Here is a 14,128-nt window from a genome sequence, read left to right on the forward strand (position 1 = left end):
AGCCTGTTTATAATTTATTCTCTGCAGTCAGTGTAGCTAAGTAGGCTTACTATGGACGGTTGAGTTGTAAATTATTTGGTCCTAGGAACGAGATTATCTCTTAATATTGTGACGGTCAGCGTATTTTGGTAATCATAACTGGAATATGCATTTCTTTTGTGTGTGTTCGTACCATATAAGTGTATTATTTTAATTCTTTTGGATGTGAAAACTAAAGTATGTATTTATTATTAACATATTATTATTATAATCGTTGTGTCGTTGTTGTTCATTGTAATAATGTACTACGAAATAAACTTGTAACTTTCCTTATCAGGAAAGAGGGGCCCATTTTCAATTATTGCGTGTGGGGGCCGACCTTCTTAGCGTCGCTACTGCAACCAGCTGTAGAAATTGAGGCAAGCAGAGAAGTGCGGTTCGTTTCCTGGTGGCTGAGGGGGTAGAGTAGCTATGTCTGCTGCATGTCCAGGACGAGTGTGCACGAGTGGTATAGGAGATTCCGAGAGGGCGCACACAACTGCAAGACGATGCGCATCCAGGACAAGCCCGTCGAGTCGGATGTGATAGGGTGGATTGATGGTCTTATCCGGGAAAACCGACGAATCACATTTTAGCGACCTGAAGAAAGTCATTTGTGGACGTCGGTTTCATTCGGACGAGGAAGTGCAGGAGTGGGTCCGTCAGCGGCTTACCTCTTTCTACAAAACTGGAATTGATCGCCTCGTCTACCAGTGGCACAAATGTGTTAACGCTTTTGGTAATTACTTTTGAATAAAACCATTCCATGGTCATGTTGTAGTAGGTGTTTGGTTTTCATTTGATTGCCCCTTATAATTTACTTTTACAATTAACTCAGTTATTGTAATTGTAATACTTCGGCCAAATCCACAGCAGTCCGGGTAAGTCAGCTACGTGGTATGGCTCATTCCCCAGTAGTCCATGGTTTAATTGATAATAACACTGCAAATAACACTGAAATAGTTATAAATATTGTAGGAAAAGTCATATTAAGGAAGCCTGTCTTCCAAACGTTGTAGTCTAAACAAGAAAAATGCTGAAGTTCCTTGCTCCTACCACAAAAGGGATCACTTCACAGTTTACCATCAGAATACCAGATGTTTAGAGGACGTAATAACCCTATCAGAACTTCTACTCACTCGTGCGTAAAGTCACATTAACGTAATATTTCAGTTACTGCGAATTTAACCGGGCCTCCTACCGTTTAATTCCTGAATTTTGATAAGCATCTTCTTGGTTTCTCTGGAACGGGAATACTTCAACTAGACATTTCACCACTATTACGTCTTTTTGCTTCTCATCGTGTTTATATACTGTAACTGAACCTTTGTTATCAACAGTCATTTGAAACAATACTCAGGAGAATGTGAGCAGATAATATTTACAATCTGCTTTACGTCGCACCGACGATAGGATAGGAAAGGGCTAGGTGTGCGAAGGAAGCGTCAGTGGCCTTAATTAAGGTACAGCCCCAGCATTTGCCTGATGTGAAAATGGTAAACCACGGAAAATCATATTCAGGGCTGCCGACAGTGAGGTTCGAATCCACTATCTCCCGAATGAAGCTCACAGCTGGGCGACCATAACCGCACGGTCAACTCCCTCGGTGAGCAGATATTTATAGCACTAACATTGAAATAAGAAAGAGCAGTCTTGTAAAGGGCTAATACGCCACATTGTGCAGAGGGTAAATCGTCCATAAAATAACCATTTAACAACCATAAAATTGCACATTTACATTGTCATTAATATTAACGCTGTTAAGATACAAAGTTTTCCTCAGTTTACGTCTGAATAATGGGGACTTGAATTACTTGGTTTAGTAGCTCCTACGGCTGTCGGTGAAGAATGTTTTATACACCGTATGTCACACAACGACGCAATTCTCTTTCAGTGATTTTCTCTCCTAGTTCATATTTTCACTAGACAGCTCTTTGCTCATTTGACAGATTGTTTTGCATCTAGAAGTTTTAATTAATGGCTGAATTTACTTATCGAATGTAATTTTAGTAACACCGTGAAAGTCACTTGATATGAAATTTTGATTCATCAGACAAAGTGAGTACTGCGAAGACTTATTTCGAGCCTCCAAATAAATTTAGTGTCGTGGTAATTGACGTAATGGATCTTTCTCTTAGTATCATCTTCAGAAAATCATTTTTGAGCTGTTGTAATGCTATTTATTTCACACCAAATTTTTTTTGCTAGTTGTTTTACGTCGCACCGACACAGATAGGCCTTACGGCGACGATGGGACAGGAAAGGGCTAGGAGTGGGAAGGAAGCGGCCGTGGCCTTAATTAAGGTACAGCCCCAGCATTTGCCTGGTGTGAAAATGGGAAACCACGGAAAACCATTTTCAGGGCTGCCGACAGTGGGGTTCGAACCTACTATCTCCCGAATACTGGATACTGGCCGCACTTAAGCGACTGCAGCTATCGAGCTCGGTCACACCAAATTGACTACATAGATTTCCTTAATTAATGATTATTAGCCGATGACAGAATGGAGCCAAATAATAATTTATTACGACAGTCATGAGTAAAATATGAACTTTCACATTAAAATCTGTATTTCGCCCCAGACTGTGTATTTACTTGCACTATCAACCGCCGCGCCGGTCAATTTTTTTTCTTTTTTTGAAGGTGTTAGTTACAAACTACAAACTACTTCCTATGTAAAAAAATTGAGAAACACACATTTCGCATATAAATTCTGGCTCTACCTATTACTGTATCGCTTTCGTATAAATTTAGACCGTTATCGTAGCTGATCGCTATCTGGCCAGAGTCATGCTCTGCTTCGGTATAGAGGAGACCGTACAGCCAGTGACTCCACACTGAGTGCTGGTGACGGAAACTAACCTGAAAACCAAAGGGAGGCAACAGCTTCGTACGAATGAGCTCCTTGATGTGGGGCGGTGGGCACTCAGAAGGGAAATGCCATTGGAACGCACTGAAAACATAATGTCGGACAGCAGCGTCATCAGTATCGAGTGGATGAAGAGAGCAGGTCGTGCTCATGCAGGGTCAAAATCGAAGAGCCTCAAGCGTAACCCAGATTTTTGTTTTTTCGGTTTAGTTATTGCGGTATGGAAGAGAGAGGGGACTCACTACACTATTATTCCCATAAACGCTATCATGGTTCTTGGTTTAATGGATATAGTTCATCATGCTACCCGGCTGACAGCCGGCTCTTCTGCGGTTCTAGGCCGCAAAGTATGAAGTTTGCAGTTGAAAGTATGAAACAGGCTGTGGCTACTCGGGACGAAATGTGACTTTTCGCTCCAGGAATACAGTACAGTGCAAAAATATAGGAAATAAGTGAAACTCACTGGAAATACAATGAACATTTCAGGAGTGGTAGTCATTGGGTCTGTTTTTCTGGAAACGGTGAAAAAGGCAGTAGTGGAGTTGCAATTTTGATCAGCAAACTGAATGATCTAGTGGAAGGATACAAACCTGTTTGTTAAATCACTACGCCTCAAGTGAGAGTCTTTCAGTCAACACCAGATGCTTCTGATGAAGCCATAGACCTCTTACATGAAAATCTTGATGCTACTGCTTCAGCTTCCCAAAATATAGAAATGACACGATGAGCATGTCACAACATCGGTAGGAAGGTATGGAATAGAAGCAAGAATTGAAGGAGGGGGCAGGTTTCTGGTGTTTACGATTAATTTCTTGTGCAAAGAGAGTTCTTTGGCAGGGAAAACTGCCCCGAAGTATGTTTGTGCTCCACAGTAACGCATTTCAACTAGCTGCAAACACAACACTGGAGAGTCGACGCTGTTTGGCTTTATATCACCCTCCTTGCAGCCAAGATCTCTGTACTTGCGATAGTCACGTCTTTGGTCAACTTAAGATCTCACCATTGATCGAGCGGTTCCTGATGCTCTGGACCAGTGGTTCAACAATCGTCCAGTGGCCTTCATTTTGGAGGGTATAGAGACACTTGTTCAGCGTTGAGATAGGTGCCTGAACGGTGGGGGTGATACTCTGTTGATTCTCTCGAACTGTCATCAGTATGCTGTCGTTTCGATATAATATATGTTGTCCGGTATCTACTATAGTGTAATTTTCTAGACACCAGTCTGTGTTTATTTATTTATTTATTTATTTATTTATTTATTTATTTATTTATTTATTTATTTATTTATTCAAAAACACAACATACAGCTACACTGAGCACATTTCACTTGTACTGTCAACAGACTAATTAACAAATGTGAAGTTTTGTAATAAAGCAACTGAGTAACAAGATCAGGTACACAGCCTACTAATAAGAACCGTCCAATCGAAAACCATGATAGTGCCCATGTTCATAGCTAAGTGGGTCAAGATGGCTGTATACCTACACATCTTATTCATAAGATATTATTTACATGCCTCTGGAATATAGTTTTGGTAGATACTATACCAAGCTCTTGTACCTTATTCATAATAGAACAACCTTTATGGAAGACTTGTAGTTTTCCTAATGCAATTTGAAATCCTTTCTGATTTGCTACGGTTCGTATTAAATGACTCGTAATTGTATTGATTAATAACTTCTGTTCTCTTTGTTTCCAGCGGAGGAGTGCGAAGTCTGCAATCAGGTGGAGACCTACGAAAACATTCTGGATAACTTCTGCCGAGCAGAATTTGGTGAGAGAAAAAAAGCTGTTTTATAGTATTGAGTAATGTTTAGTCTGAAGATATTATCTTTGGGGTGAATTACTTGAATATTTACTCTAATATTTGAAAATAATAAGAGAAGGTTACACCTTCAGAACTTCCTTCCTCTCTTAATTCATTATTCATTTTTGGCAACTTTATAATATTCAATTTCCAGTTGTCTTTCATGGCTGATGGATTATTGCATGTGTACTCAATGTAATATAAATTCAATATAAACTACGTAGGATTAGTGTGCTAGTGAATAACGAGATACAACTTGAAACACTTTGAATAAACGCCACCAAGTTTCTATCCAAACACAGAGCATGCGCGCAGGTCGTTCGTGTTTCGTTTTCCGCTAGTTAAAAATACAAATTAAGGGAACTGGTATGATTAATACAATATAAGTACGTCTTATTGATATTTCCAGATCAGTAAAAATGTATTTATACCTATATCTATGTTTGTACTGCCTCTCATATACTTCCAGGCTGCTGTAACATAATATAAGAAATATTAAATTAAGGACTGAGGCCCTTATAACAGGTTTCATTTCTGATCATTTACCGATTGAAGAAGTATTCAAAGATTAGAAAGAAGTGGTCACTGTAAAGTTCAAACAAACAGGAAGTCCGCCACCATATTTCTTGTATCTGTTATATTTCGAGGCACTAAACTGAGGAAAACTTGGTATTCTTAGAACATTCATTTCGATGATTATATATAAATATGGATTTTTTATGTTCCGTAAGTGGTTATTTAATGGAGCACTCACCCTAGTTCGAAATAGTACCTTATTAGATTTAATGTAATTCGTAATCTGTTGACATCAGAGCTTCAATTACTGCTTCACACTCGGCCTGCCAACGTTCCTTGGTCAATATGTTTAGCTTCTAGGGGTTCGATGCTTAGGAGGCGGCTCGAAGGCTTTGTTGCACATACGTGTCCCTTGGGTGCTATCTGTGCTCTGTACAGAGCTCTGATGAAGCTTGAAGTGATAGTGTTACGTTTAACAAAGATGTATTTAAGAAGAATACAATGCCATTTCTGAGTTTCATTACTATTACTGTCGATGAATGTCAAGACTGGGGAGGAATAAAAATATCAGTGAAACTCTTCCAATAGTAGATTTACTTAAAGACAAGAAAATGAAACTATTCTTCCGCGATATTCTCCAGACGAAGTACGAAGTCATTTCCATATTGACGGGTTGCAAGTTAATATCCTTCAACTCTTAACAAATCTTTATGGTTAATCAAAGTTTTTGATAAAAAATATATGTTGGTACATATTGAATTTCATTGTCATTAGTCAAGTTGGACATCTTTCATTCCCAGAAGTCTTTGCGAGAATCCCCTACATTACTACAATGACATTACTTCATAAGTTTGAACTCCATCACAGTGTCGTCATCTGCAATAACTGAGTAATGCCTACCTCATATCTGGTAATGGTTTCTCTGACCATCGCGCTCATCAAACGCGTCTCAGTGCTGTAGTTGTACGAATAGTTTACATCAGTCAATTCTTGAGGCTGCAGACGGACTCATTGGCTATGTCACTTCTTCAGCAGGGTCAAATTTCTAGCGCGCAGTTTCTTCACCAGGACTCCTTCCTGATCTCAGCTAAGATCATGTAGAGTAGAGGGAGATATTTTCCAATGGTGACCAAACTCATGTTAGTCATTCAGTTCAGTCCACCTCCAGAATGTATTGACCATGTCACAAATGACCCCGTCACACTGATACATTAAAAATGGAAGTGAATCAATGATCTGTAAGAAGTTTCACTGACTTTTGGCTTATTTTGGTGTCAACATATCTTCTGAATGTTGGAATGTAGCTTACTATCTCTTTTCCTTAGGGAGGAAGATACGCTATGATCTAAAGGTATGTCTGCTCTACGAAGCCAATGTGTAACAGATAAAACATGAAATCGTTTGATAACCCTGTCTTCTGTTTGTTTTGTTAAATTGTGAACAAATTTGAGAGTCATAGAGTAGTTTTATAAACGCTTTCATATTTCACTAGAATCCTTGGATTTCTCATTCGAGTCTACTGCGAAGTGTTTGTAATTCCAAAGAAATTTCACAGTTCCAGGACTCGAATCGGTAATCTTAATGGAGATATAAACTTTCCCCTTTGATCATTCTCATCACATTGTAATGTGTAATGTAAGGGTGCACTATTTTTACAGTGTGACATAGAGGCTCACCACCGGTAACGTTAGGCTGCATGTTCTATACCGAGTGAGTCAGCTGCGCCTGACGTTTCTGCTTTTAGGCATCCCATCGAACGTCAGTGGGGTGTTGGTCGATTTTCCTTTGTCGTATACCAAGCTACAGTCGCCTTTAAAGCACTTGCTGCGTCATCACTGCACGACGTTTGCAAAAAACATGTATGCGACAGGCATTTACACAATACATCAAACTGTCATACGGTTATGTAAAATGTACGTTCCAATGATAAGCTATCGATTGGTTATGAAATTATCGCTAAAAGCGATGTCATACTGATAGAAAACGTGTGTGTTTTTGTGAAGCGGGACGTAGTTTTGCACCAAGTAAGCTTTCTGATAAACTGTAGGCAACAGTCACCGTGGCGTAGTGGACTAACCACAGAGGTGTTGACGCATGTTGTGTTGGTAGGTGGGTTCGAATCCCACGAGCGATAATTACTTTTCACTTTTTAAACTTTGAGGATCAAATAAAGGGCCATTCGTGCCACATTCGACCAACAACATGCATGTTGAATGTGTAGTGGCCTGACACTTGGTGTAGCCTAGCAGTCCTGGTAATTTCTTCGCTGTGTATTCAGCAGATGAGTATGTTGACATGCTCCTCATCTACGGCGAAGCAAGACAGAATGCACAGGATGCACAACGCCTGTACCAGGAAAGATTTCCACACAGACAACCAAACGCAAATATGTTTAGGAGGGTGGAGCGACATTTGCGTATAACTTCGTCACTTTCCCGAACAGGTCCTGTTAGAGAGGCATAAGCTACTTCCGGTGAAACTGCTGAGATAGTTTTCGACACTTTCCGGGAGAATCCTCACACGAGTACCCGGGGAGTAGCACAACAGGCCAACATCAGCCAGTCGTCTGTTGTAAGGATATTACATTCCAGCTTTTTTCGTTCGTATCACCTGCAACTACATCAAGAACTCCACGGACGAGATTTCGAAACTCGTGTTGATTTCTGTGCGTGGATACTGAAACAAGTGGCAAATGATTCAACGTTTGTATTTCACATTTCATTTTCGGACGAGGCACGATTTCATAATAATGGCTCTGTGAATCGTCATAACATGCACTACTGGAGTGTTGAAAATCCCCACTGAGTAAGGCGGGCAGCATTTCATACACGATGGGGAGTAATTGTCTGGTGTGGTATACTGGGTGATCTCCTAATTGGACCATACCGAGGATCATTTGACAGGAGACCGGTACCTACAGTTTCTTCAAGACCAACTACCATTGCTGCTAGAGGATGTGCCCCTGGGTGAGCGTGTAACCATGTGGTATCAACACGACGGAGCTCCCCCTCACATGTCAGCAAATGTTTGCAACTACCTGAATGTTACGCATCCCGGTCGATGGATAGAAAGGCGAGGACCTTTCACCTGGCCTGCTAGATCCGCCGATTTGACGCCACTGGACTTCATCCTATGGGGCTATTTGAAGGATGTAGAGTAGGCTCGGTAGCCGGAAAATCCTGAAAGCCTACTAGATGGACTATTACTTCCGCTTTACAAATGCACACACCTTTCCTATCAGTATGTCATTGCTTTTAGCGTTCATTTCATACCCTACTGAAAGCTCATAATTGGCACGTACTTTTTAGATACCTGTATGACAGTTTAATGAATTGTGTAAATGCCTGTCGCATACGGTACATGTTTTTTGCAAAGGTAATGGTGCAGTGAGTGATTAAAGGCGAGTGTTGCTTGGTATACGCCAAAGGAAAATAGACCATAACGACACCAGTGACGTTCGGTGGGATGCATAACAGCATAAAACGTCAGGCGCGGCTGATTCACCCGGTGTAGCTTTCGTTGCCTCAGCTGCCAGATGGAATACTTGGTCATCGGCTAGTTCATCAAACCGCCGCGTCCCGAGGACTGACATATGTTGTCAGCTACATATCTCGTTGGTCAACGGTAGCTAATCCTACTATAGTTTACCTATCATAATGAATACAACACTACTTTTCTGAAATTCACCGCGTATAAAATATTTACCTTGATGGCAGGTAACTGAAGAAGCAAGGAACCGTCTATACTTGTGGAACTCTTCCTTCATCCTTTCCTCAAATCAAAGTTTCATCAGCAAACAGTGTTTATTCTTCTGCCATCATGGTTTCTTCTGCTCTTTCATGATGTAAGGTAAAGGTGTGTTCTGCCCGAAGGCATGTCCGAACCTCCGCAGAGGTGTACCTGAGCCGGAGTTTACGTACGGTAGTGTGGCCAGTTCCTTTCCGCTCCTCCATTCCCTTACCCCCCCCCCCCCCACCAATAGCGCGTGGCAACCCATCCACTTCTCGACCACGCCCAATGTTGCTTAACTTCGGTGATCTCACGGGATCCGGTGTTTCAACACGGCTACCGCCGTTCTTCATGATGTAATATCTTAAAATTATGAACGGTAAAGGTGACCATACATTTAATAGCTTCAAGACAATCCGATTAGTAGACCGTAACTTTCGGTATTGATATAGGGTAAAAATGAAGTTATTAACATGTATGTAAAGGATTCAATTATTGTACTATATGATCGACGTTGTCAGTTACAGCTGTACAGTATGTTATTTAACGAAAATACAGTTATTATATTCTGTTCTGTCCGCCTCTGTGGTGTAGTGGTTAGCGTGATTAGCTGCCACCTCCGGAGGCCAGGGTTCGATTCCCGGCTCTGCCACGAAATTTGAAAAGTAGTACGAGGGCTGGAACGGGGTCAACTCAGCCTCGGGAGGTCAACTGAGTAGAGGTGAGTTCGATTCCCACCTCAGCCATCCTGGAAGTGGTTTTCCGTGGTTTCCCACTTCTCCTCCAGGCGAATGCCGAGATGGTACCTAACTTAAGGCCACGGCCGCTTTCTTCCCTCTTCCTTCCCTCTTCCTTGCCTATCCCTTCCAATCTTCCCATCCCTCCACAAGGCCCCTGTTCAGCATAGCAGGTGAGGCCGCCTGGGCGAGGTACTGGTCATACTCCCCAGTTGTATCCCCCGACCAAGAGTCTGAAACTCCAGGACACTGCCCTTGAGGCGGTAGAGGTGGGATCCCTCGCTAAGTCCGAGGGAAAAACCGAACCTGGAGGGTAAACAGATGATGATGATGATGATGATGATGATGATGATGATGATGATGATGATATTCTGTTCTACTCCACTATATTACTTTCTGTTCCAAAATGCAATAATTAATACATGAAGGAACCAAAATAAAGCCTACAACATTTGATAAAGGTAAATCACTCGCAGACTCACATTGTTAATATATATCTCCACTTACTTCTATTCAAATAGAATACTTCTCTTGTAGTTTAGGTTCCTCGTTTCGATGTCATTTTATGTTAAAACAATTAAAGTAACAATAAATATCACCTTCAGAATCGTTTTTACTTTTCCAAGCAACATCTTGAACAAGATCGGCGAATATCGTGTCAACGCATCTTCCAGTGTGAACCATACAAAGAACTACACACGTTTCTTAGTATTAAGCTGGCAATCTACGGTGTGCGACTCGTGCAAGCCACATGCTAACGAACGCAAGTCCTTCGCAAGTGTCTTCGCGGTGCGATTCGGGAAGACAGATGGGCGACAGCTAGCCGGGTGTGTGTAGATTCACCGTGGGTCGTGGAGATAATGCACCTTAAGCTGTTTGACATAAAACAGTTTACCATCTTCTTCTAATCACACCAATGTTCTCTTCAGAGCGTCGTGCACTTCATTACGATCATGGTGCGATGGTGCTTTGTGTTCCAGATCACTACTTCTTGTTAATAAAATTCAATGAATTTAAAAATTTTCTCGTCTGACAGTTCCATTGAAACCAATGTGCAATATGACTACTTCTTTGTACCAAGAGCAGAAATGCTTGGTATACACATGCAAACACTTGGAAATGGCACGAGTGAGAGCATAATTAAAGCAACAAGGTCTAAGTCCGTGTAGCCGGCACCACAACCTTCACCGAATCACTTTGCGATTCGTCCATTAAACCTCTCCAAAGCGATCTTAGGTATTTGGTTCGGTGGAGCACGATCCGCACTGCGCCTTACCGGTGATCTGAATCATCATTATCAGATCCAAATTACGGGTAGCGCAAGTCCGCGAAAGTCTTTTTGGATACATAGTGTACTGAAAGAAGAATCAAAATAGTTTGTACCGTATTCTGATGACTCTGCCACCAGAATCGCAAGCGTACGTAGATCACCAATCTAACGTTGATCACCACGTTACCTTAAAGGCCCTCCACACTAGTCAGGCAAACACACAACAGGAAATCGAAAACAACAAACATACGAACTGTATGCTATCCTCCCCACGAGTCAACCAGACAAGCAAGCATCCCTCAGTATAGGTTGATCAAATATCATATCATGATCAATTTTATTAGTAAATTATTGTTTCAAAAAGTCCAGAGGTTGCTTGAGGTTCGAGTTTTGTAAGGCTACATTCTTCGCATCCATTTTGGAATGGTTTTCATGTGAAGAATCTCACAAGAAGTAGAATCCCCTGCGCCATGTTCGCAAGTGGTGGTAGTGTGGATGTCTCCTTTGTTGGCACGTTGACTGTGTAGAGCAGAAAACAGCAAAATGCCCTCCGTTTGGGTTGATAAAACAAGCCTTTACACTATTCAACCTTTCCATCAACTTGTTTACAGTTTACTGTTGATCTGTTAGGTTGGCTAATATGGAGGGCCTTTATGAGCTACAAGACCATGTACCTCAGTTAAAAGGACATTTTAAAGGCATCGGTTCTATGACTAGCGAAGAGTAAAGGGAAGATATTTTTTACAATTTGATTTACCTCGCACCGACACAGATAGGTCTTGTGTCAGCGATATGATATGAAAGGGATAGGATCGGGACTAAAGCGATCGTGGCCTTGACTGAGGCACAGACGGTGGGATTCGAACCCACTGTCTCCCGAATGCAAGCTGACAGCTACGCAAAAAGAAGAAGAACCCCCTGGAGTTATTAGGGTAATAGAATGATGCTCTTGGTCTTGCAAATCGAATATCGCAATATTCGTTATAGAACAAAAGTTTAGGAAGGAAGGTCGTACAATAAATACGAAACGATATAGGGTAGCACTAGTTCGTATAAGGAATGTAAAGTTCAACTGGCGCCCCCTAATTGTCAGGTACACCCCACAAAATAGCAGCCTGGAGAGTATGGTTGGACAAGTATGAACAGTCCACACTCTCCCTCCCTTATAACGAGAGTGTAAGAAGTGTGATGGCACTCTCTGTACTGTACTTGTGTTAAGGAACCCTTAGAACTGATCTGGTATGGCACTGTCATCTTGTGTAGCTTGTCATAATAACCTCTGCCTTTACAGTCGGTCAGCGCGTGAGAAAATTCTGAATGGATTTGGGCAGTTGATTAATATAAAAAATAGTAAAACACTTGAGATACATACAAAGCAAAATGATGAATACAATCGATTGCTTAGATACCTGACAATAAACAAATGAAGGGTAGATAAGAGCTTGAGAGATGAAATAAATGAAAGGGAAAATGTTTAGTGACTGAAAGAGAAAGACATACAGTATTCGAAAATAGACTCAAAAATCTTATCTCAAAGAGGGAAGATGATTTACTGTACATGTTTCGATCACCAAACAATCATTTGTAAATCCATGGACATTAATTCTGATATTTGTTATATATAACTCGTTAAATTATCACTCATAACTACTACAGTACGTTTAGAAAATCTGAAAATTCCCCGGTCTAGCTTCTCATAGAATGAGATGAGAGAGAAATTCAGTTGTGTGAAATGTAACCGATGCATGTCCTTCCGTTTCAAGAAGAATATCTTCTACGGAGCGAGTTGGCCGTGCGGTTAGGGCCAAGTAGCTGTGAATTTGCATTCGAGAGATGGTGGGTTCGAATCCCACCGTGGGCAGCCCTGAAAGTGGTTTCCGTGGTTTGCCATTTTCACACCAGGCAGATGTTGGGGCTGTGCTTTAATCAAGTCCACGGTCACATCCTTCCCAATCCTAGCTCTTTCCCATCCTTGCGTTGCCGAAAACCTTCAGTGTGTTAGTGCGACGTTAAACTAGCAAGAAAAGAAAAAGAAGAACATACTCCTCGCAGTAGCTGTTGGTGATGACAAGGAAATAAATAGGTAATTACGACTGATGAAGCGAGAACGGTAATTTTCTGTTGTTCTTGTAGCCGTCCATATTCATGCCGTAAAGCACTTCTTTCGTTTTAACTGCTTCTCTTCTTTGGTGTGTTTTTACGTCGGACCGATACAGAGAGGTCTTATAATGACGATGGGATAGGAAAACGGAAGCGACCGTAGCCTTAATTAAGGTTGCCTGGTGTGAAAATGGGGAACCACGAACTCTATCTTCGGGGATGCTGACAGTTTGGTTTGAACCTACTTCCCGAACGAAAGCTCACATCTATGTAACACAAGCCGCGTGATCAACTCGCTCGTTTTGACTGTTTCCAACAAGGTCGGTTTCCTTGTTCTGCTCCAGAGTCCTGCATAAACTGGTTTAGACTCGGTTCGACTTCGACCGGCCAGCGAACATAATGCAACGGTAAATAAAAAATGGTGTATGACTTTTAGTGCCGGGAGTGTCCGAATGCAACGGTTATACTGGGCCAAACATTGCATAGCTGTTCGGTATTACCTCTGCGTTTGGTGTCATTTAAGAAGCAACATCGAGTAGCTAACAGGTTACAGCCAAACATGGTAGTTCAATATCACGTAACTAACATGGGCAAATACGTGTTTTCTAACTTCCAAATTAGTTGAGCTACTTTCTTTATAAGAGAACAAATAACAAGACTTCCGCAACACTTTTAGTTTTCTTTGTTTCTTTCCTTCTGGAGTAAAATTAGAATTTTGGCGTTTCTTAGGTGGCAGTATAGATTGTGTTCGTACGAATTGGCAATTAATTTAATTTCGTCTGGCTATTTCTAGCCGGGTGCAGTCCTTGTAAGGCAGATCCTCCGTAGAGGGTGGGCGGCATCTGCCATTTGTAGGTAACTGCGTGTTATTGTGGTGGAGGATAGTGTTATGTGTGGTGTGAATTGGCAATTCAAAACTCGTTACTCTGATGAATGTTATAACAGTAAATTTATAACACTAAATTATTATTAACTTACACTCCTTCCTTTGTTACATCGAATATGTTTCATCTGTGTGTGTTGAAGTGCTCTCACACTAAATTGTAAACGTCTTAGACTAGGTGCAAAGAAGATTTTTGT

The 14,128-nt window shown here is 41.3% G+C and overlaps 1 protein-coding gene across 1 annotated transcript in view; it reads left to right on the top strand.

Annotated features, from left to right (window-relative positions):
- The window catches only part of LOC136864365 (secreted frizzled-related protein 5), a 586,474-nt gene that overhangs the window by 286,152 nt on the left and 286,194 nt on the right, over nt 1-14,128 (top strand). Inside the window, exon 2 of the mRNA XM_068226252.1 lies at nt 4,589-4,663. Coding sequence (XP_068082353.1) covers nt 4,589-4,663 — 75 coding nt within the window. The remainder of the gene's footprint in view (nt 1-4,588; nt 4,664-14,128) is intronic.

Source organism: Anabrus simplex, chromosome 2 (assembly GCF_040414725.1).
Source record: "Anabrus simplex isolate iqAnaSimp1 chromosome 2, ASM4041472v1, whole genome shotgun sequence".
NCBI classification, from domain to species: domain Eukaryota; kingdom Metazoa; phylum Arthropoda; class Insecta; order Orthoptera; family Tettigoniidae; genus Anabrus; species Anabrus simplex.